Source organism: Ascaphus truei, chromosome 9, assembly GCF_040206685.1.
Source record: "Ascaphus truei isolate aAscTru1 chromosome 9, aAscTru1.hap1, whole genome shotgun sequence".
NCBI classification, from domain to species: domain Eukaryota; kingdom Metazoa; phylum Chordata; class Amphibia; order Anura; family Ascaphidae; genus Ascaphus; species Ascaphus truei.
Genome location: NC_134491.1, coordinates 57,191,272 through 57,215,640, shown reverse-complemented (window position 1 = coordinate 57,215,640; position 24,369 = coordinate 57,191,272). Strand labels below are relative to the sequence as shown.

At 41.5% G+C, this 24,369-nt stretch overlaps 3 protein-coding genes and 2 non-coding genes across 13 annotated transcripts in view; 2 read left to right on the top strand and 3 right to left on the bottom strand.

Annotated features, from left to right (window-relative positions):
* The window catches only part of MOK (MOK protein kinase), a 33,195-nt gene extending 27,265 nt beyond the window's left edge, over positions 1 to 5,930 (bottom strand). For 2 of the 8 annotated variants that reach the window (XM_075615040.1, XM_075615041.1), the window contains exons 1-4: positions 5,724 to 5,930; positions 4,211 to 4,325; positions 3,707 to 3,796; positions 1,317 to 1,387 (exon numbers count right to left, since the gene is read on the bottom strand). In XM_075615040.1, the coding sequence (XP_075471155.1) occupies positions 1,317 to 1,387; positions 3,707 to 3,796; positions 4,211 to 4,325; positions 5,724 to 5,730 (283 nt within the window). In that variant the 5' untranslated portion in view covers positions 5,731 to 5,930. The remainder of the gene's footprint in view (positions 1 to 1,316; positions 1,388 to 3,706; positions 3,797 to 4,210; positions 4,326 to 5,723) is intronic. The other 6 variants (XM_075615044.1, XM_075615043.1, XM_075615045.1 and 3 more) reach the window with 4 other exon arrangements.
* Positions 5,931 to 6,142: 212 nt separating this feature from the next.
* TRNAK-CUU (transfer RNA lysine (anticodon CUU)) lies at positions 6,143 to 6,215 on the bottom strand. Its single transcript has one exon. It is a non-coding gene; the product is annotated as a tRNA-Lys (tRNA).
* A 358-nt stretch (positions 6,216 to 6,573) lies between these two features.
* Positions 6,574 to 6,647, top strand: TRNAI-AAU (transfer RNA isoleucine (anticodon AAU)). The gene has a single exon. It is a non-coding gene; the product is annotated as a tRNA-Ile (tRNA).
* A 419-nt stretch (positions 6,648 to 7,066) lies between these two features.
* ZNF839 (zinc finger protein 839) lies at positions 7,067 to 17,444 on the top strand. Its single transcript, XM_075615033.1, has 8 exons — positions 7,067 to 7,681; positions 8,569 to 9,444; positions 9,868 to 10,113; positions 10,360 to 10,452; positions 10,993 to 11,142; positions 11,512 to 11,646; positions 11,818 to 11,947; positions 13,628 to 17,444. Exons 1-8 carry the CDS (start codon positions 7,121 to 7,123, stop codon positions 14,440 to 14,442), a joined length of 3,006 nt encoding a protein of 1,001 aa, XP_075471148.1. The 5' UTR covers positions 7,067 to 7,120; the 3' UTR covers positions 14,443 to 17,444.
* On the bottom strand, positions 9,477 to 24,367 carry CINP (cyclin dependent kinase 2 interacting protein). Of its 2 annotated transcripts, none has more exons than XM_075615035.1 (5): positions 24,212 to 24,367; positions 23,372 to 23,540; positions 20,114 to 20,228; positions 19,890 to 20,019; positions 9,477 to 11,848 (listed from the first exon to the last, which is right to left on the bottom strand). In XM_075615035.1, the coding sequence occupies exons 1-5, from the start codon at positions 24,216 to 24,218 to the stop codon at positions 11,727 to 11,729; spliced, it is 543 nt and encodes a 180-aa protein (XP_075471150.1). In that variant the 5' UTR covers positions 24,219 to 24,367; the 3' UTR covers positions 9,477 to 11,726. The 2 variants fall into 2 exon arrangements, with proteins under 2 accessions (XP_075471150.1, XP_075471149.1); XM_075615034.1 differs by lacking the exon at positions 9,477 to 11,848 and adding an exon at positions 15,994 to 17,444.
* Positions 24,368 to 24,369: the final 2 nt, after the last annotated feature.

Here is a 24,369-nt window from a genome sequence, read left to right as displayed (position 1 = left end):
ACATGATGCATTATATGTACAGTTATCAATTAAGATATATGTATTCCACGGTATCTTTGGAGGTCTTCATATATGGATATTGCACATAAATAGAGCTCAATTTGATATGTATAGAGTGATTAATGTTTTATTTTGGTTGTACTGTAATAGCAGAATTTATGTTGTTTTTGTTCTTATATTTTGTGTTCTATAGTTAAGCATGTTATGTATTTAGAAGCTCACTAGCAGTCCCTATCTTCCCGTTATTGATAACCAATCACGGACTTTAGAATGATTATTGCGGGTATATAACCAGTAATACACTATAGAATACAACATACCCCTGAAGAAGTGAATCTTTCACGAAACGCGTAGGGCTTTTTGGACACATGCGGCCACCGTATCTGTAGTTGTCCTACACACAGACTAGGAATCAGCGTCAGCACGTTGGATACGTGACGTGACGCAACCGGAGCAGGGCGAAATACCAAGGAGGAGAACTGCATCCAGGAAGCGGCGGCGGAGTACAGATAATCCTCCGTGCCAAGGCGCTTCTGAGGGGAGCCTCTACGGGACCCCTGCAGCATACCATACTGGAATTTAACCGATGTGCCAGTTATTATCCTACTGTTTGTAAGTAGGACTCCACTTTTTCCACGCTCCCGGAAGATCGTCAGCCAGCAGCTCTCTGTGTCTTTAGCCATATTTTTATCTTTTTATGTCTTTTATATTGTTTATATATAAAAGAAATGATTAAATTAGCTACTATCTAAGCTTCATTGTTTTAGTAGTTTTATGTATTTAGTCCATTTTGTGGTTGTTCTGTCTGTCTTTCTGTGTTGTTAATGTCCCATCTGCTAACAGTATACACTATGATTGTTTCATGTGTTTCTTTTCACGTGTTCTGAAACAAGTCTATGTGGGCATCTGAGAACAATCCGGACCCACCAGATCAGACCCATAAGCATGGTAGATCTATTGCATTTCACAGACTTTGGACTCTTTGAGGTGCTGATAACAATTTTTTGTTTTACTACTTAAGTATTGAGTGTTTATCTAGAAGCACTGTTACCTATTTTTTTTTTTTAACCAATAAATGTCAACATCAATTTTTATATATTGCAAATACCAACCATTATTTACTGTTTATGTCCTGCTTTCTCCACCCTCCCAGATGTCATGTAATCCACTCTATGGTATACTCATAAGCATTATCATCTATGTAGATTTGGACATTTTAATTGAGTTAGTTCTTAATTAAAGGCAATCACGTATTTAAGTGTAACCCATTGATAATCTATCTTATTGGATAGGTATTGGTAAGACATTATATTTACCCCTTATTAGCTCGTAGATATTCATATCCATTAGTTCACATATCAGAGCAAGGCAACCAGCTTTTCTGTCACTGTACAATAATATAAATGATAATGGTTAAAGGCAATTTACAAATTAATAAGACATACACAAATTTAGCGAGCTTAAAACCCAGTCCCACGATATTCTATGTATATATATATGTATATATATATATATATGTATATATATATATATATATATGTGTGTGTATGTGTATGTGTGTATCTTTTATAGCGCCAGCCATGTACTTAGCGCTTCACAGCAGTAATACACATGACATAATATAACACATAATGGAAATAAGCGCTTGAGACATAAAAGTAACATTAGGAAAAGGAGTTCCTGCCCTGAAGAGCTTACAATCTAAGTGGTAAGTAGGAAAAACATGCTGACAGTAGGAGAGTGTTCTGGCAAGTGCGTCTGCAAGGGGCCACGGTCAATGAATGAGGTGTATAGCAGCAGCCACGGTGCTACCTATATGCTTGGTTAAAGAGGTGGGTTTTATGATGGTTCTTAAAGATGGAGAGAGTGGGAAGTGCATTCCAGAGGTGAGAGGCTTTAGGGGGGAGCTGGCTGTACAGTAGATACAAACGGGGTAACTACATCCCTGGACAAAACGCAAGAGTCAGGGTGGCGTATAGCCCCCCCAACAGGTTAGGTTTTCAGGATATCCCTGCTGCAGCATAAGTGACTCAATCAGCCCCTTTTTCAGCACAGGTGGCTTAATCGGTTCCTGCTTCAGCACAGGTGTCTCAATCAGAGGCTCTGTCTGGGCCTCTGATCGAGCCACCCATGCTGAAGCTGGGATATTCTGAAGACCTGACCTGTTGGGGGGGGGGGGCTTGAAGACTGGCGTTGAGCGCCCCTGGCATAGAGAATAGCTGAAACAAAACAATGATGATCAATAACATGGGATGCGTAACATGTATGCGGAGTTTTAAAGCGCTTACATGTCACATGTGGTTGCAGTTTAACAGGTTTTTGACAAAAGATTTAACTAAATGACCCACACTAGTGAGAACAAAACACATAGAAATTAATCAAATAATCTCATGTTGGATGGCCATTGGGGCTTCTTCGTTTAACATTTATTAATTTGTAAATTAGTAAACAGACTGATTTATGTTTACAGAAAAAATCACAATTTTTTCACCCGTTAAAAACACTCTAGAGAAGCTTGCAATTGTTTGTTCAGTTAATGGTTACTTGTACTTGTGGTAAGCAGTGTAACATCTGAAGTTACAATGTTAAAAGCCTTTATTATAATTTATAATTATTATAGCGATAGGAGCAACCATTGCAATATCCTACATGTGGTTTTTTTTTTTTTAATAATAATTCAGTTCTGTAGTATTAGATAAAACTTATTACATATTTTTTAAATTCTACTCTTCCATTTTAATTAGTTTTAACTTAATTGAGCATCCTTTGATTACGGTACTATAGCAGGTTTTAACACATTTCCCCAGCAGGGCAAGATCTTTGTAACACTTTCCTGTTTGTGATAATTTGTTGCCAAAATTCTGAGCAGTTTGAGCTGCAAATTGTAACAATAGATAATGTTACCTTAGTAATATAAGAATACATTGTAGCTGCTGAGTTACATTGACGAAGGATTGATTGAAACTGAAAGACAGCCATTTAGTGAAAGCAGGATTTTTGCTGATCGATCAAGGGAGAACTAATTGATTGGCAGCTTAGGTAATTAGTTTTCAATAAAGGTAATCAAAGACTGCATATATTAAAACCAAACAAAGACTTTTTATTTTTTTTTAATGTGCTGCATGGATTGTCGCTTCAATGGCATATTTTCTTGCCTGCCACCCTCCCACTATATCTGCTATTATTGTGATATATAACATTAATCATTTAGTTCTTTTGTTGTATCCACTTGCAGTGATACTATATTGGATGGCCAACTCCAGTCCTCAAGGGTTTTCAGGATATCCCTGCTTCAGCACAGGTTGCTCAGTCAAAGACTGAGCCACTGATTGAGCACCTGTGCTGAAGCAGGGATATCCTAAAAACCTGAACTGTTGGTGGCCCTTGAGGACTGGAGTTGCCCTCCCCTGTACTATACTATTACAATGCTGTGTGACAAACTTCAGAGGTTATTGGCATCAATAAACTATTTTAAAAAACGTGTTAATGATTTTTACAAGGCTTTGTTGTATGTTTCATCGGTAGACATAAAAAGCAATCAATAATTGGTCCCTAATTTCACAAAATACAAAGTATGAAGAGATCTACATCCCGATAAAATATGTTTTAGCAAGTATGATGGATAGTTGCAGGTCATAACTGGTTTGTTCTGTGACCACTCGCCAATCTTTATAAAAACGTCACCCAAACATGTAAAAATACTTACAAGAGAACTTCATGTAACATAAGAATGTTCGGATGAGGGCTCAGTCGCCTTAGTGCTTGTACTTCCCGCAAATTGTTCACCTGTTCAATACTATAATGTAATGAGGAAAGTTAAATAATGAAAAAACAAACATTAAAGCATAAGAACATATTTGTTGTTTTCATTAAAATGGATGTTTAACTCTTTGTCTGAAATCGCAAATACACCGTATGTAAGATTAATCAGTGGAACAACAAAAAAAAAACCATTAGATTTACAAAATAAGAAAATACTGCTAAAATAAAATGCATTTTTAAAGGCAGACATTTGCATCTTTGTGGCTGGTAAAGTTTGTTAAACCCTGACATGCATTGTTAAACATGTATAATTTTACAATTATAAACAGACACTGATAGAAAGTATTCCTGTTCACATCTAAACTTCTAATTACTATTCACACAACCAAGTTAGATACATGTAAATCAAGAGTGTGGGTGTAGGTGATTCACCCCGATATTTGCATACCTTTTAAAATGTTGTTTCATCTTTTTACATGCATAGTAGTTTCCATCTTTTAAACTCTGTGTCTTCATAACTTCAGAAAACGTGCCTTCACCTACTTTGCTAATAGTTTTGTATCCTGGAAAAGGGAGACAGTTACAGCAAGTACATTCCAATTATTTTCTTCTTTAATATATCATATATATTCATATTTGCCATGTAAAAAAACCAACATGTTTTTTTTTATAGTACCAGTCTTGCAATCCAATTTTTTCAGATGCAAAATTGGAATAAAGTGAAATCTCTCATGTCGTCAAATGAAATATACGTTAAAGAGCTTTTATAATTTGTGGTTGAAAGTTTAACTTTGTATAGAGCAATGGAATATATCATGGAATATACAAAATGACTGCTTTTGGTATTACTGGTAAGGGCTTATTCCTCAATGAGGAAATAATACAGCAGAGATTACAATATTGCAGTGTACAAAATTGACAGTAGGTCACGCAATAAAATATTTTACATATATATGGTGTGTGTGTGGTGGTGGGGGGAGGGAGGGGGTGAGGGTATATATATATATATATATATATATATATATATATAGCTCCCAAATGCCATATAATTCTCTTGTTAACAAGAATCACAGTATTACAAAAAATGATATATAATAATTACACATATGAAATGCAAAATTAAGCAATATTCATTGAAAGAAACAAGATCGTTTTTACGCCAGATTCCGTTTTTGCACTGAGATTCTCTTGTATTGCTTGTCCTTGTGATAATGTTTGAATGTGTCGTGTCCACGGCTGCAAGTGAAACCTCTTGACAGATACAGACAGGTCTAGCATGCGGAGTGTCCGAGTGTGACAAGCTTGGCGTGAGGTGTGTCTGAGTGTGACAGGCCTGGTTTAAGGAATGTCCGAGTGTGACAGGTCTGATGTGGAGTGTCCGAGTGTGACAGGTCTGATGTGGAGTGTCCGCGTGTGACAGGTCTGATGTGGAGTGTCCGAGTGTGACAGGTCTGATGTGGAGTGTCCGAGTGTGACAGGTCTGAAGTGAGGAGTGTCCGAGTGTGACAGGTCTGATGTGAGGAGTGTCCGAGTGAGGAAGGCCTGGCGTGAGGAGTATCCGAGTGTGACAGCCCTGGCGTGAAGAGTGTCTGTGTGTAACAGACCTGGCAATAAGGAGTGTCCGAGTGTGACAGCCCTGGCAATAAGGAGTTTCCGAGTGTGACAGCCCTGGCAATAAGGAGTGTCCGAGTGTGACAGCCCTGGCAATAAGGAGTGTCCGAGTGTGACAGCCCTGGCAATAAGGAGTGTCCGAGTGTGACAGCCCTGGCAATAAGGAGTGTCCGAGTGTGACAGCCCTGGCAATAAGGAGTGTCCGAGTGTGACAGCCCTGGCAATAAGGAGTGTCCGAGTGTGACAGCCCTGGCAATAAGGAGTGTCCGAGTGTGACAGCCCTGGCAATAAGGAGTGTCCGAGTGTCTGTCTAACCCTCGTATGTGTGTACATCCTCGCATAACACTTACTGTTCATCTTGTTCTAACACGGATAACACGCAGTTATTGATAGGATTAGGAGAGCCCGGGCATGGCGCCCCCGGCTCGGAGGCCTGGACACTCTCTGGAGGCAGAGGAGAAGATGCTGTCAGGACGCCATGTTGTATTCTTGTCTCCAAGGCAACCGCACCCCGACCTGCAGGCGGTCACCAAGGTCCCCGACGCTTGATGGTTGTGACGTGTTTACGTCACGAGTCCCCACCTACCTCTCCCCATGAGGACCAGAAAGCCTCCTGTCCCGCATGGAGGGCGGTTTTTTTTCCGTTGAAATAAATGATGTAAAAAATGGTTTGATTTATATATTATTTTTCTTATAAATGATTTTACAAATTTACGAATATATTTAGGATGCATATACAAAAATGTATCAATAGAAAAAAAAAATATTCCGCCCAACGTGGGGCTCGAACCCACGACCCTGAGATTAAGAGTCTCATGCTCTACCGACTGAGCTAGCCGGGCGATGTTTATGTCTATGTGAATATGTGAATATGTGAATATATCCTTTTCATCACACAGTACTGTGCTCTGCCTTTTGCACAGGGTCATTTGATTCTTATATATGTATTTAATTTTTTATATATATATTTATATTAATACTTTTTTAAATGTAACACATAATGATCAATAAAGATAATTGTTTATTTTTCCATATTTTATTGATACATTCCCATATTTAGAGCCTCAACCCCCTCTCTTGCACATTTTCAGACATATAACCTTTTCTAATTGAAGTACTTATAATCTGTATATTTTTTGCTGCATACTTTCACTGTGAAACATAGTACATGTAGATTTCTAGCTTGCTGTATAGACACATGGCCGGTTAGCTCAGTTGGTTAGAGCGTGGTGCTAATAACGCCAAGGTCGCGGGTTCGATCCCCGTACGGGCCAGTTTTTTTTTTTTAATTATTCTTTATATATATTATTTCTATACTCTTTCCGTTCTATTTATAAGAAGTATAATTTATTCTTTATATATATATATTATTTATATACTCTTTCCGTTCTATTAATAAGGAGGATACTTTTTGGGACACCTACGGCAGCAAGTGTAAAATTATGTTGCGAAAATCTGCGATTTCCCTTTTCCAGCGTCATAAACACATCGAATTTACTACTAACGGGCACAAATCCAAGGTCACAAATACACAAAAAAAAGTACACAAATCCAAGGTTACCAGGGGGAAAACAACACAACCAAGTGCATAAAGAGGGCACAATTGCATGAGCACCGATTACACAGAACGCCCTGCTGAGATTGTCCCAGCGCGGCTTCCTTTACTGGAATATACACCGACCGCGCTGCTGGGATTGACCTTCAGCAGCTACCGTACCCCTAGCTGCTCCCACGTGCCCCGGGCAAGATGGCGACGAGCTGCGCCGGGAGCGTGGAGCTCCGTGAGGGAGGGAGCGCAGGAGGAGGGCTCCTGCAGCTGGGCCCGGCGGTGACCTCCGAGCAGCTGTGTGAATACGTCCATGTCATTGTGGCAGACGGGGAAGGAGCCAACGGCCCGAGCGAGGGAAGTGTCAATGGGTCGGGGCACGTTGCGGGTCTCCCGGAGGAGCTTGCCCAGAGCCTGGCGCACACCAGCGCCGTTTTCTACGTGCAGCCGGACGGCAGCCTGGTGCAGGCCGGTGGGCAGAGCGGCCAGCCGTCTCCCCTCCTGCACCTCGGCCCTGAGGAGCTGCAGCAAGTGATCGAGCAGCTGCGGTGGGCTGAGCAGGAGGAGGCCGTAGCTCCACACCCTGCACCGGGAGACACATCAGTGACAGCGGGACACGGGTCTTCCAACACCGGGGCCTCCCTGCTTCCCTCGCCGGTCACAGTGATGGAGAACGCGGCGCAACAGCTGCAGAGTGTGGCTCAGCATGTGGCTCTGCAGCAGAGTCATGGGAACCCAGTCACCAGGCTGATCAACCACAAGGTAATCAGTGGTATTTCCAAGTACAGTGGGGCAAAGATGGTCACGGGGTTGGTTGATGGTGTTTTGTGGATTGGTTAATGGTAGAATGGTTAATGTGTTAACATGTGCAAGTGTAAGTTTTATAAATACGAATACTAGTTTCCCATCATAGTGTATGCAATTCAGATAATTAAGTGTGGCTTATTTTTTTCTATGCAAGGGTTTGCCTGCAGTGGCCTCGCATCAAGAAGTCGGAATGACATATTATTTTTAACTGTGCATGCAATGTCTTGTATATAATGTATAACCTTCTTCACTTAATATAACTATGCATGTGTATTTGTTAGAACACTACGCACATGACATACATGAAAACGACGTAATTCTCAATGTGTTACCTCCTGGTAAAACATTGTATAAATAAATTATAAATCAAAATTACAATTAAGTTGGCGATGCAGAAAATGTGAAATCAATGAGTCCACGTCCATCTGAATGATTCCCAATCTGTTTTAGGGATGCATTCACATTTAATGGACAGCGGTACCTTTTGCTAGTGGTAAAGTGTGTGGCTTTTTTTCCCCTAGTAATGTCACAAAAGATGTTGGACATCTTTTTAGATGGGAAAGGGGTATACCAAATAAGTATACATGGGAAGGATGTTGATCCAGGGATTAATCCGATTGCCAATTCTTGGAGTCAGGAAGGAATTAATTTTTCCCCAATAAGTAAGTATAGATATAGGATAAAGTATCTGTTGTCTAAATTTAGCATAGGTTGAACTTGATGGACCTACGTCTTTTTTCAACCTCATCAACTATATAAGAAAAAATCCTTCTCTGGTGAAATGTAAGAGGATCATTTTGTATGGATCTTAATACAGGAAATGTCAATTTATTTTCATACAGCAACTGGAATCCATTCGCATCCAGGTACCATGCCTACAAACAAAGGAAAACGGTCTCAAAATCCCACCTGAGACTGCAGTGCACAGGAAGACACACCCACAGAATCCTAGTGTCCTAGACATTCCGATCATACGGATACAGCCGCTGTCTGGAAGTGGGCAGCAACAGTTTTTCCCGCACAGTTCCTCTTCAGAGTCTCCCATTCAACTTTTTGTTCAGCAGCCTCGATCTCCTTCACTAAAACCCCAAACCGTAGGCAGTACTAACAAAGTTAGCACTACTAAGACATTAAATGGGCAGAGAATTTGTACCTCATCACTAAGAACACTTCCAGTGAATGATAACCCAATTTCTTCTGCTCTTGAGAAATGTCCAAGGGAAGATCAAAAGCTCAAAAAGTCTTTAAAAGTAAAAACGCGTTCTGGGCGCATTTCACGGCCACCGAAGCACAAAGCAAAAGACTACAAATTTATTAAGACCGAGGATTTGGCAGACGGACGTCCTTCAGATTCTGATGACTACTCTGAGCTGAGTATAGAAGACGATGACGACAGGGAAAGAGAGGGCACATTATTTGACTCACAGACTTGTACCTTAAAACCCAAAATGTTCCAATGTGAATCTTGTGAGAAGTCCTACATCGGAAAAGGAGGATTATCCCGGCACTATAAGTTTTATCCCGCTCATGAGCAGCTGGAACCCTTGGACCGAAGATTAATTTCTGTGACCAGGACAAATGGTGACATGTTTTGGGAGGTCTCCGGAGTTAAAGGGAATGCACATATTAATTCAGACGTATGCACCCCACCCATTGTGGACACTGAAAAGAATGAAACTGCTTGCCTACCTCATGCTGAAGAAGTAACCCCGCAACAGGTATGTTATTAAATAAGTGAAGGATTCATGGGGAGGAAAAATATATGGACTTCTCCTGTCTTTTATTGTGGGAAATTTTACATGGTTTGAAAGCTCTTGCAGGTCAACATGCATTACCACACTGTTTCAAGGAAATGTAATAAATGCTGCAACATAATACCATATTCATCCTGGAGAGCTATCTGCATTTTGAGAACAGACATGCATATCGCTTTCACCTGGAGCAGCCTCACTTTTGCTGTTACTTAGAATGGCTGTTGTAGGAGACAATAGTTTATCATGTGGCGGGGAACAGAGCACTGATTTGAGAGCCCCTTCTGAAACCTAGGAGGAACATTCTGTGCAAGCATGTGTCTGATTGGAACTACCAATCTGCTGCTAAAGAACTTGCCAATTGAACCTGTCATTTCTTTCATGTTTCAGATGGCTGTAACTGTAGAGAGGCTGTGTGATCCCCAGCATCCAAATGAAAACAGTCTCTCATCCTTGGCCCGTGCCGTATTTAAGGGACGCGGGCGACCAAAGGGACCCAAGCGCCGTGGGCGACCACGAGTATCTGGAAGAACAAAATGTGCTGAGAGGCGTGGGACACCTGGGCGTCCCCCCAAAACACCTTGTGGTATATCCACTGAGCAGGATGTACGGACCAGGAAAGCTAGGTTGAAAGAGGTGTGTAAGCAATCTTCTTGCATTCTAGGGATAAATAGGTATTTTAGTCCGTGTGTTTGCCAACGGTGATGTACCATATAAACATTTACAGTATGTATTGTATATATAAAGTAGACCTGATATATTTATAAGCAGCAAGTTCTCACTTGCTGCATAAAACAGAATACTATCTGCTCTCATTTTGACATTTTTACACACGTGCTACATAATCAGACTTGACTAATGGAAATATTTCTTTGTTGGTAGTTGCTCCAGCAGTGTGACAATGATGATTTAAAGGAATTGGTTCTTCCATGTCTAACACGGCTTGTTACAGTGTATGAATTTTTACTTCTGAAGGTTAGTATAAATAATTTGGGCTATCGTGATGCAGTGAGCCACAGGGAAAAGACTGGTTTAGTGAAGGTAGTTTTATTTATTTTTTAATGTAGGTGTTGAGTGCTGGATGCTTCTAAATGCCAGCATTGTGTCCAAAGGGGGTTGTTCGCTGAGAGGACTTGTTTTGCTAAAATTCTTTAACTTCCCATAGCAATATTTCTGATAAGGGAACTACTGCAGACACTGTCTACTTTTGGAAGTACACTGTCTAGTATATTACAAACATACTAATACAGGATAATGAGGATACGTACTGTACATCTACAGAAAAATTGTATTTCCAAGCAGTGGAGATTCCGCCTATTCTGCACTTATTGCCAAGTTTGCGAGTTGCATTGCTGCTATGAAGAAACCATTGGTCAGTGTGCACTACAACACCCTCTACAAATCGGTCACATTTTGACCAAACAAATTCTGTGCTTGAATTGTTTGGATTAATCTGATCTTCTTTGCACAACTGTTACAACCTGTCTAATATACATGTTCTTATTTGTTCCGAAGGTTGAACAAGATCACCCAGACAAGCCCTTATTCCCACAGGCATACAAAGAATTTGAGCAGTTGCACACCATGGTTAAAATCCTGGCTCATGACTATTTCAGTAACGTGGTTCTGAGCATTGAACAGAGCCTTGAAATTAAACACAGTAAGGTGAGCTATGTGAGCATTTGGTATAATGGTTATTTGTATTAACTAGCTAGGCTGTGACATCCATGCTTTGCATTGGGAAAGCCTCGCCCTCTGCAGATTTACGTGGGTTACATTTGGGAAGCGCTGACCTTGTACAACCGATTCAGGTTACATGCATGGCTTGCAAGGCAATCTGATTCATTGCCATACTACTGCCTTGGGTATTCATTGGTGCACAAGGGAGTGCAGAAGGACATAGGTTCCTAAACAAGTGTGCAGGATTGTATTTTTTTTTTCCCCACCCGAGTTTGCCACATTTCATTTGAGATGGTGTTTACACAATCCGTATACTTTTTTTTTTTGAGACTTACAGTGCATCATATTTCCTAGGTGGCAGAGTCCTTGGACATTACAGAAGAACTCATTGCAAAACAGACGCCTCCTGTTGCAGACTCAGCAGGCTGTTTAGCTTCTTCAAATGACAGACAAGTGAATTCAGGGTTAAAACAAAAGCATGCAGACCAGGTATGATTTATATTTCAAAGACGGGTATTCTGTAATCGCATTTCCTGTTCCTGCAACTGTAATTTGAGCCTTTTTGAATGTTACATCCCCAAATTTATTGTCCTCAATTTCACTTGTAATGATGACTGGTTTGTTTGCCGCAATAATAATGCCGCTTTAAATGATCCACAGGTGAACTGTCCAGATGACGAGTTGTTACCACCTGTGAAAAGGTTAAGAACGGAGGTTACAGACGATATGTGCACTGATGGGAATGGAATCCAGGCGAACGCTGAAGACTTGTGTGAAGCAGAATATGAGGGTAAATTCTTAATACAATTAAAAACACAACACAATCTGCTCGTATGCTGCCCGTGCTATACAAGTAAATGCTGATACAAAACCGTAATGTGAACACTGGCTGTATATTCTTGTGCCGAGTGCTTTGACTAAAAGTGTTGCTATAAAAGACTTCATGGGGACTGTATGCAAGGGCAAGATTCACTAAACTCTGCTAAATCATGGTAAATAATGTGATGTTTCCTAAACTGGCAAAAAAGATTCTCAGAACCAGCAACTTGGGATGCCTCTAAATGCATAAGAGGGAGATAAAGCAGTGTTAAGACAAAATCTGGTCAAGATATGTTGGGCATCAAAAGGCAAGAGTTAAGCACCCCAAAAATAATAAGGTTTAATAAAGTGCAAAAAAGGTCATATTAATGAGTCGTCATAGCATCTACCATTTCTTTTCATACAAGCACCTTCATCAGGGTTGAAGGTGCTTGTATGCACTGAAATGTTGGATGCTACGATGACATCTTTGTCATTAAAATTACCCTTTTTGCACTTCATTGAATCTTATCTTGGTGTGCTTGACTCTTGCCTTTTTGATTTTCATAAACTAGCAAGACATATACATTTTGTTTCTCCCCTGAGTCAACACCTTATTTACCAAGGTAATCCTAGAAATATACAGCCATAATTGAGCTCATTGGCATGGGATTAATGTCCCATTATTTCAGGGAAACGCTGCGCTATCTTAAAATGTAACGTTATATCTTGGCGCCACTCATCTGGGTTTTGGGACAGGGCTGAAACGAGACCAACTGTATATCTCCAGCTATAGTAACCTTTACTCCACATGGTGAGATCTGTCAACATACCTGGGGAATATGAAATTGTCAAATGATTTCATGTCATTTGCAATAACGGCCATTACAGATAACACCGACCTTTTTACAGTAGTAAATTCCGATTTAACATCACAAGAATTTCTTTAGTGCAACGGTAAACATCTAATTATTAAATTGTATCGCCTACTAATCAGGCTACAGCAAACAGAACTGTTTGACCGGTCCAGGAGGTGGGAGAACACTTGAAGCCTCCTATTGCACCTCAGTGTATGCAGATGGCATGGGGTTTAGCTGTCAATTACGATGGAAGCTCCCAAAGTCATGCCCCACAATGCTTTGCTGCTTTTGATGCAAAGCATTGTGGGGAGCGACCTTAGAAGCTCCAGCGCTGTCCCCACACGAGCTGAGGAACCCCCCCTATACTACCTGCATCTGCCATTACATTTTTTGGGGGGTGACCCCACTGTCAAGGAATCTATGCTTCAGTAAATACTGTTATTATTAACTTAGGTTTAAGTCACTAGAAATGGGCTAATGTAGCGAGTGGTCCTTGGAGGGTAAAATGGCAACACTATAATGCTAGTGAACGTAGTCCTTAGTGTATTTGTGTAGCCAGCAAGTCATTGTTCCGGGAGGCTTCCTTTGCAGGTGTAATATGTAGATTGAGAAGAGGTTGACAATGGAGTACATGGATTTGAGCCTCAGAATTGATTTTGTATATGGAAACCACTTCTCGGCCTGACTAATGATACACACCGACTTCCTTTAATTCATACAGATCGCTTACATTGTAGGAAGCATGTTCTGAAATGTAACTTTATATGAATGCACTGTTCAGAATCTTCGTTGTCCTTTTACAAAATACTTAGGTCTGAGATGCCAACGGGATGATGCAGCAGATAATGGAATTGTGGCGATTATCAGTAAAGCTGCACAGGATGAAGGCACTGCCAATCTAGACCTAAAAACTGAATCATCAGGTTCAGGTGTCTTCCCTCAGACGAGAACTGGGTCATCAGAAGCGTTGCAATCTCATGGAAGCATGACAACGCCACCATGCTCAAGCGAGTCATCCAGGCGACCCGAAGAGCTCTTCATAGTGAACACATTGGCGGATGGATTTGATGAAGGTGACTTTGTCCATAAAAACACGGCAAAGGCTGTGGATTTAGAGTTCTCCAGTTGCTTGCTTTTTGCTGGTGAAACAAAGACGTATGCCTATGATCAAGTGAACAGTGAGCCGTATAAACAGGAGAATGCTTTTGATGACCATGGACATTCTGACCAACTTTACAATACAGACTTTGCCAGTCAGATGCAAGAACTTGAAAAAGCTTTTTCAATAAATGTGCCAATGGATGATATAGTCAGGACTTGCGATAATCCATGCATGCCCCCTGTGCAGAACGTACCCTTATCCCCTCAGGGTGCTTCTTTGGATGGGAAGAGTGATGAGACTGCCACAATTTATGAAGTTAGTAGTGAAAATCATGGCCTCTTTACTCAGGGAAACGAGCATGTTTTCATTCAGACTACAGAAGGAATAGTTCTGTCCCGTTCTGCCAGTACTGGTACACCTCAGAGTATAGTTATACTAACACATGCAGATGCCACAGCCATGCACATTCACACACCCAGCGGTGGGACTTTAGAAACCGTGGAAGCGCTTTTGGAAATGGAATAAAGTCAAGGGGAAAGTTTTCTAATCAGGAAGTGAGATTGAACAATAAGTAATTGAATCGTTATTAAAAAAAAAATATATATTTTTCTATTGTGAAAATTGACACTGGATTTTTATAACTTATTTATAAAGTATTTCCAAAGAACTGTCACATATTTAGACAACCGTGGAAAGCTTCATTTTATTTATTTATTTTGCCCAAGAGGCTCTAACCATTTTGACTTTGCACTAATTTAAGTTATGGTTTCCTAGTAGACACAAGTGACAGCACTGACAGCTTCCTGGGAAGGTAAATAATCATGGTGGAAACCTGAGATGCAGTAAACAAACCTAGCAACTATGGCCCCTGTTTAATAGGCCGTGAAGCTGCTTCTGTCTGGGAAGCTCCGAGCTCCATTCAAATGATTGTGTCTCGGAAGCCTCCATAACATGGAGAAAAACCTTGAACGCATATCGAAGAGAATGGAACTTATTCTGTAAGCTGCGATAGCACCATCACCGTTTCCAGAATAAAGCCCAATGTCTCAGTATTAATGCTTATTAACTCTACTCTTAATGTCTTCACATTCTTCCTTCCCAAGAGTCTGAAATATGCTTATTTCAATGAGAAAGGGGTTAATCAAATGCCTGCTTTTGCCTTAGGTGCTCTACTGCAAGGTGCAATCCCTCAACATGTTAGATAATCACAGAACAACCTTAAAGCATGTTTGTTAAAAATCATAGTCCCTATATAATGGCACAGACCTTATTTACTTTATGGGTAGGTATGATTTCTATTTTAAGGGGCTAGTGCCCAAAGAGTTTACAAGGATATAGGACAAACATTAAGCAGCTTGATAAACAAAGAAATGTACCCTTTTAAAATTTGAACCCATTCCGATGTGGAAAGGATTGCGGATACCTCTGGAGGGAAGGGATTCCGTGTCCTCATTTGTCAGGGATTCAACTATTCTGTTCATATAACACTTCTAAAGAAATTTGCTCTATTTGCATTGGTTTGTAGATAACATAAATTGTTACATCTATTAAACATGCTTTGAATGGTTAGTGTGTTGTTTGTATATAGATAAGTGACTATTTTACACCAAAAGACCATTTGTCATAATCTAATACAGGCATACCCCGCATTAACGTACGCAATGGGTCCAGAGCATGTATGTAAAGTGAAAATGTACTTAAGTGGGAAAAGGTCGTGCTTCACTTTATCGATGCTTCGGTACAGGTAGGGAGCTGGGATTGGTGTTCAGGAAGTGCTGACAGGCGCATGCGTCCGCTGCCGTTTGCCTGTTAAGCGAGGGGAATCGGCGCGCTACTACGGCGGTCTGTAGGGCAGAATAAGTGTCTGTACTCTAGAAGCGAGTGCACGGACACAGGGGTATAGTGCTATTGAAAATATGTCCTTATTCGCGAGTGTACTTAAAGTGAGTGTCCTTAAACCGGGTATGACTATATTATACAATGCAATTTCATTAGGGATGGTTAACATTTTTCCTATGACCGGTTCTGCTCACCTTATACCTGTACACGGTTAATCAATGTCTGGCTCTGGTAATATTCAAGTTCTCTTTTACAGAATGAATTATTATTTATTTAAGAAGCGCCAACATATTACACAGGGCATTACAATGGGGTCAGAAACCAACAAAACATCACAAACATCCACTGATACAGCTGGGAAGATGAACCCTGTTCCAAGGAGCTTACTCTCTTAAGGTCTTGTTTATACTAAGTGCTGCAGGGCGGCAGCGCTATTCTGTGATGTCACCTAGCTCTGCCGCCGAGCAGCATCTTGATTATACCGGGGATGGAGAGCAGTGAAGTCTTGGAGGCGTTGCCAAAACAATTACCTTCGATCCAATCAAACTGCTTATACCGCAAACAACGGTACGGCGTGCCACGACCGTTGCTTGCGGTATAAGCAGTTTGATTGGATCGAAGGTAATTGTTTTGGCGCAGTGCTGTTACACCGTGCGCGTTTTTGGGTATAATCACGGCCTATGAGTGGACACTGTCGCAAGCCTTGGGACAGTGGTAGCAAACTGCAGTCCTCGAGCCATCAACAGCTCAGGTTTTCAGGTTATCCCTGTTTCAGCACAGATGGCTGTTAGTCGTGGACTGAGCCACCTGTGCTGAAGCAGGGATATACAAAAAACCTGACCGGTTGGTGGTTCTTGAGAACTGCAGTTTAACACCCCTGCCTTAGGACGTTTTGTTCTTATACAGGCATACCCCGGTTTAAGGACACTCACGTTAAGTACACTCGCGAGTAAGTACATCTTGCTCAATAGGCAAACGGCAGCTCACGCATGCGTCTGTCTGCACGTCCTGAACAGCAAAACTGGCTCCCGACCTTTACCGAAGCTGTGCGCAAGCGGGGAGGCTATGGAGCCTGTTACAAATGCGTTATTTACATCAGTTATGCACGTATATGACGATTGCAGTACAGTACATGCATCGATAAGCGGGGAAAGGGTAGTGCTCCACTTTAAGTACATTTTCGTTTTACATACATGCTCCGGTCCCATTGCGTACGTTAATGCGGGGTATGCCTGTACTGCAATAAGTATGGATAGCTCAAGGCTCTATTCCACTGAAGCCAATGGCAGGTTCCGACATAGTGTCCTGATGGGCACTATCACCGTTTAATAGCACCCTTAGTGCTTACCTTTTCACCACACAAAGTATTGAACAATGTTTTTTTAGAAATTTGATTTAGAATTGTCACAACTTTTTTTTTTTTTTTTTTTTAACAGCGCGAATAAGGTCCAATTTATTCTGATAAACAAAACTGCTGCTCGGACATCACAGTGGCCTGTGCCCTGTTTCCAGCAGCATGCTCTCGAGTAATACTTTGACGTTGTGGTCTATGTAAGGTTGGTATAACCAACATGATAAATACACCATCAGCAAGTCCTGGTCAGAAGTGTGTGCTATCTCGCCAACAATTGTTCGTTTAAGGGACACTTCTTTCTTGTACATCTCGGACATCTTCAAAGAAGTGTCATCTGTAATAAAGAGGACATTTACCTTGTGTTTTCCTGCTCCCTTCCCATTCTCCTCTCATACTGCAGTAACTGTGCAACAAGCATTCTTAACCCCTGCAATGCTGCAGCGATCTGAAGGGTATTCTAAATCAGAGGGGCACAGAGCTTACAGAGGCCCCGCGCTCTTCCCCACATTTAACTAAAATGCCAGGGGAGCGCACAAGGCCCCTTTCTTGCCCTCCAGCGGCTAATGTTGACTCAACATCAAATGATGCCGGAAAAAAGTAAGGGGGTGCAAACAAGTTTGTGCACCCCTTTACTAAATCACAGGCCCTTAAACGGTGGATTTCTCTCCATTTTTTTTTTTAAATTAGTTTTGAAGCAGGAGGTCAGCCTCTGGAGCTGAACACTTCATTTTAGCTCCCTGTGAAGCACATACCAGTTATGACGGCTCATCACCTGCAGCATGGGAGCTAATAGGAAGCTGCAACATCATCCATCACAGCTTCCTATTGGCCTTCGGGACCTTTAAACTTTTACCCACATAACCTATGGAAGTATTGCGAAGCAGGGTGTTCCTGGATTTAAAATGAACACTGTTCAGTTCAGTACCTCTGCTTCCCACCTAGAAAAAACTTTTTAAAGAAAATGCTCTAAGTACAAGTGATCAGAGAATTTCTAATGCTGTACATAATTGTATACAGTGTCAAGTAATGAGGGCTAAGAGAACCACGTGACAGCGTATAAAATAAACCAGGTGTTTTCATTGAAAATCACAATTTATGGTCTGTTAAACAATCTAAAATCAAGGTTTGTTATCTTATGGAGTAGTGGTTTTCAACCTTTATTTTGGTTAGGGAACCCCAGAACTCTATTTTAAAAACCTGGGGAACCACTCACCCCCGTCTTGTGTCTCCCCCCCTCACACACACTCTTTCCACACACTTTAAGGGAGCTGGCTCTCTTGCTGATTTTTCCTCGCTCTCCTGTCGGCCGGAAGTTGCTGGCAGAAGCAGGGAGAGGATAGTGCACTGAGCCGCTGCTGGGTCACTGCTATGTGTGGGTACCGCCTGGCCTGGAACAGCTGGGAGAGTTCTTAGAGTTCTCCGGTGGCCGCGGAACCCCGATTGAAAATCACTGTTATGGAGGGTGAAGAAGTCTTACATTCTACACAACCTGTTTGTGTATCTACCACGCGATTAGTAATGATGTGTCACGGATTATTTTTTTATATGATCGAATTAGGCTGCGGTCCCGCTGGCGCTGACCGCGCTCATGCTTGAGAACGGTGACGTCACCAGCTCTCTAAGCATGAGCGCCGGGTGTCCTCGCTATTTCGGAAGCGTGCACGGGGGGGGGGGGGGGCATTGCGGGCAAATTGAGCGCGCTCGAAAGTAAAAAAAAAATGTTTAGCCAAGCGTGGGTGAGCGCGGGGACTCGGCCTTATACTTTTTCCAAGAGATGAGATTAATACTGATGTAATAATGTCAAATGGTTATCTGTATTGAGATCTACAAAATGCATGCCATTTGTTTGCCTTAGAGCAGCGGTGCACAAACTGGGGGGCGCGGCAGTTATAGATGTCCCGCGCACTCCCCCCAGGCATTTAAATTAGATGCCGGGGGGACCGCGTAAGGCCTCTACACTTACCTTCCAGTGACACGTTGTCCTGGTAACCCGGCATCAAATGACACCACAGGTTCATGTTACTATGGCGACGTGACGCCATTTGATGCCGGAGTCTAGCGGGGGGAGCGCGAGGCGCCGAGTAGAGCGCACGGGGAAAAGTTTGCGCACCCCTGCCTTAGAGGCAATCCAAAATTCCCCCCTTAATATGAAGCCTTTGAATACCTTTATTGAAAACGAATTACCTAAGCTGCCTATCGATTAGTTCTCCTGTTATCGATCAGAAAAGACCCTGCTTCCCAGGGTTCACTAAATGTGGCTGCCTTTCAGTTTCAATCAATCCTTCAATCAATATAACTCAGCACGTACAATGTAACGAAGGTAACATTATCTATGGTTACAGTTTGCAGCTCAAACTGCTGGGAGTATTGACAACATATTATAACTAATAAGGAAAGTGTTGCAAATATCTTGCTCTGCTTGGGAAGTTGCTAAAACCTGCTCTCGAAATCAAAGGATACTCACTATATTAAAACTCATTAAAAATGCCACCAAAAGTTGAATAATAAAAATATGCAGTTAGTATCTAATACTCCAGAAATGATTTTTGGTTTGTTTTTTTAAACACGTAGGCTATTGCTTGGATTGCCTCTTTAAATATTCATGCTTCTTGCCAGTATTTACTGCTATTTTAACAAAATGGGGGCTAATATAAAAAAATAGAAAATGCTGGAATGCTTTCCTGCAGAATTATTCCGTGCGGTCTTCAATGTACAATATGTTTTCATTCCTCTGAAAAGATACAAAAGTGAGATATGCGGAACATAATTGGCTACTTACAGAAAAAGGTTGTTGGCCACGTGTGAAAAAGCGTAGGTTTTGAAACACCTCCACTATACTGATATGATTCAAGTTCACAAACGCCCTTTAATGTCGAAGACAGCTTTTCCATTTTCAATTGTATTTTTTCCTTTAAAAAAAAATAAATGAGCATTGACATCAGATTATTCATAATGAGAAAGGTATCACGTTTGCTTTTTGAGTGTTGTGGGAAAAGAACATACCATGTTTTCTAGAGTGCAGAGTAATTCTGAGCAGAGTGTCTCCAGGTCCCGATTTTCTTGAGTTACATTCTCAGTAGTAGGGGATTTGCTGTCTATTGCCATTTTATCGTTAGATCTAAAAAATAAACCAAACAGTCAATGGATAGGAATACTAGATGCAAACTTTATTTATTTATACAAGAAACTAATATTTAGGTATTTATTTGTATAGTGTTGTCCACTTCTGTCACATTAAAGTAGAATTTAAACATAGGGTTTATATATATATATATATATATATATATATATATATATATAATCAAAAAATAAATAGATGATACCGTTCTGTGGCTAACGAAATGCTTTTATTTGTGCGAGCTTTCGAGATACACTGATCTCTTCTTCCGGCGATGTTACAATCCTGAAGAAGAGATCAGTGTATCTCGAAAGCTCGCACAAATGAAAGCATTTCGTTAGCCACAGAACGGTATCATCTATTTATTTTTTGATTATTGAAGCTCGGCTAACACGGTACTGATACCTCTACATGTATGTATGTATGTATGTATGTATGTATGTATATATATATATATATATATATATATATATATATATATACACACATACACACCTCAAATAAAACGATCACCTGTGAGCACATTCACTTGTCTTACAGGTGAATGTGCTAACAAGTGATCTTTTTATTTGCTATATGCTATACAGTGGAGGTTTCTTGTCGCCTTTTTCACCCACCATAACTTCAAATGTGAAATATATATATATATATATATATATATATATATATATATATAGACAAGGGTATAGCGGAGCAGCTAGGGTCCCTGCAGGGTGGTGACATAGCTCTTTCCCAGACTTGGTTGACAGGAAAGCGACGGTCTGTGCTTGATAGCTGGTCTCTCGCTGGTGCAGAGACATGCCAGTCTCTGGCCAGTATGCAGCCTGGTCTGCAGAGGTGCCCCTTCACAATAGACTTGGTTCACCAGGCACTGGGTGGGGGGCAGAGGGAGGCAAAGGAGAATGCCCGGCGGCCACGGTAGAGCCCTGCTCAGCAGGATCTGGACTTCACTGTGGCCAGGACAATGTACTGGACAATGCCGGAGGACAATTTTGCCAGGCCAATCCCTCAGGACTTATTGAGTGCTTCAAGGACGCCAGTGGTGTCCCAGTGCCAGGGAAGGCAGCTGGGTCACCAGGCACCCATTGAGCAGGGGAGGTGTCATGAGAGGTTTTGGCCCGGGATTAAAGGGGTTACACCCCATTTGGCCACCCTCTACTCTCACCTGGGAAGCAAGGGGTTAACTGGACTGGGGTCCAGTAATGTGTTTTTGCCTTGCTTCAGCCATCAACTGTTTATTCCCCTGTATAAATGTATTGTTTCTGTGCCAGTGTCTGCACCACACACACACTGGGGCTTAAGCTGTTAATGAGCTGCAGTTTAGGAAAATACAAATATGTGTGGTGTCTTTTCAGAAATATCTGGGCTTCAAAAGGCTTGATTGAAGTTGGGTGTGAAAAGTACAGAGGGGGTTTGGTGTATGTTAACACATATTGCTGGTAGAGACAGGTAAGGGCAATGTCTGGGGCATTGGGTGTGAAATATAGCACATGTGACAAATGTTCGCTACACACGAGGCCCAGCTTCAAAGGATTGCTTGACAAGGGGTTATGGAGGCCAGGGGTGCGGTTACCCAATGAGATATCAGAATGAGTGACCTTATTAAATATAAGAATATTATGAGATGTCCTCGGCTGAACGTGCTAAAAATTACATATGTGTAACCGGGGGACCGAGCCGCAAATAACGATTACAGACACGATGTCTAGCAGGTCCTAAGAGACAGATATTAATATCTCTCTTAATTTTAGTATTACACGGTAATATTTAGTCTCATTGGGAGCATCATGCGTGCCGGAATGTATTAATATGTCTCACGTGCCAGTAAGTACTACTGAACTGAAGTTATTTAGATAGGAAAAGCCGTTTTTAAACGTCCTTGGGTGGGAGGAGTTTTACTCTGGGGTAAAACTGTCAACCTCACCACTGATTTATGAGAGGGGCTGGGTTTAGGTTGTGTTCAATGGGAAATAATTGTATAAGAACCAGGCTCAGCCTATGGCTATTGTCTTTCGTGTCTTGGTGATTTTGAAGATTGCTGTATGAACTGCCAGTCCAGAATTATGACTGTTTCATCATTCCATCTTAAGTAAGTGTTATATTTTGTTGTTATTTGTACTATCTTGTTGTGTTCACCTTTTTCAAGGAATAAATTATATTTTATCATATCTATGCCTCGTTCAGTTCAACCCATTTATATTTTTGGTGTGTATTATTAATAGCCTATCACAAAGTTACCGTCACAGGCATTATTAATAAAACATATAGATATATATTTGTCTTCTGAGCTGAACCGTGTTAATTTGAGCTCCAGGGACCTCCTGTTTCCCGAGATACTTAATTCTGATGGTGCTGCCAGTTACTTCCTGGTTATTAAATCTCCTGCGGCACCCGGGGTAAAGGCTTCCTATTGGTCTGCGTCACGCTGGAGATTTAAACCTCCATTTAGTTTGCCCAGCAGAAGATGGTACCTGGATGCAAGCATCTCGGGAACCAGGGTGTCACCGGAGCTGATATTAATGAGGTTCACCTTCGGAGACCCCCTGTTTCCCAACTATGTAAAAAAAAAAAAAAAAAAAGGAGGCAGAACTACACCTTTTACTCACAAACACTAATGGATTTGTTGCTGTAGTGAGCCGACAACTGCAGTCAAAACTGCATCAGATGAAGTGATAAAAACATGCATATAGAGGTATATTGCAGGGGTGCGCAAACTTTTGTTGCTGCGCCCCCCTGCCTGCTCTCCCACAGTGCTGGTAACCACTCCCCCTTACCGCAGCGTCAAATGATGCGTCCCAAGCCGGCTGAATCTCGGTAAGTTGAGTTGCGGAGGCCTAGCGCGGTCCCCCGGCATTTAATTTATATGCCTTGGGTAAGAGCGCAGGGCCCTGGTATATTGTATACTCAATCAGTGCATATGTATATATTTTGTTATAGCACCATACATGTACATTAGTCTTTCACTGCAGTATTAGATAACATGAAGTGTAATATCAACCTATTCTTTATCTGGGCACTAGGCATTACACTATTTCTACATATAATCATGAACATTTTTACCCGTTTGGCTGAAAAACAGGGCAATGCAGGGTGTTGATTCTGTTGAGACAATGTAGCAATTTAGATTGCAGAAAGACACTTACAGTGTACTTATTTTGAGATTGACAATCTTGGTTGCCACAGTAAATGCATTATCATTAAGAGTTTCCCATTTAAGCATCAAATTGTGCCAGTCTGCTGCATTGTCTTTGATTTTTCTGGCGCTGCCTGATAATACTTGCTTCTTAGGGGTAACAAATCCAGGGCTTTTACCTGCAGAAAGAGAGCCAGAATAAACATTGTACTAATCAAACTATACAATTAAACAAATATATTGACAGACACAAAGCAAAAACGTGATAAGTCTAAATGCAACGTTTTGAGCTAAAAGGTACATGCAATTCATGTCGTCTTCTAAAATTAGTTAAAAGTATGGTGTGCTTAATAAAAATCATTAAAAAAAACGAATTACCCCAAAGATTAACCAGGTATTGAATCAAATAACCCCATTTATTAACATCCAACCAGTGGAGCGCTATTTCAATTTGTATATGGGGTAGATTGTGATGTCTTCTAGGCTCATCATTTCATGATGTCTCATGAAACGAAAGGGGTCTCAAACTCAGTCCTCAAGGGTCACCAACAGGCCAGCTTTTATGGATATCCTTGCCACCTGTGCTGAAGCAGGGATATCCATAAAAGCTGGCCTGTTGATGCCCCTTGAATACTGCGTATGAGATCCCTGCTACAGAGCTTTCGAAACGCCCCATCCCTTCAATTGATTCAATGACACAGCACCATCTGAATATTAGCTGTGACTGTAAACCTCTGTATTATGACGATTTTCGTGCCCCTTTCACCATTGTCACTTCAGGCAGCTTCAGCACAGGCGGTTCCTGCGCGGCCTGTTACAATGCTGCGGATAAAGTCCAGGCTTAACTTACAATCCATCACAGGATCTGCAGCACAGTAACTCGTTGATCCAATACCCTGAGCAGGACAACCCCATCTACACAAAGGTTCGGGTACCAGTCCCAGCTCAGCCCATGTGACTGCACACACACTTCCGCCTTCCGGTTCCGTGGGCGGAAATCCCGATGAC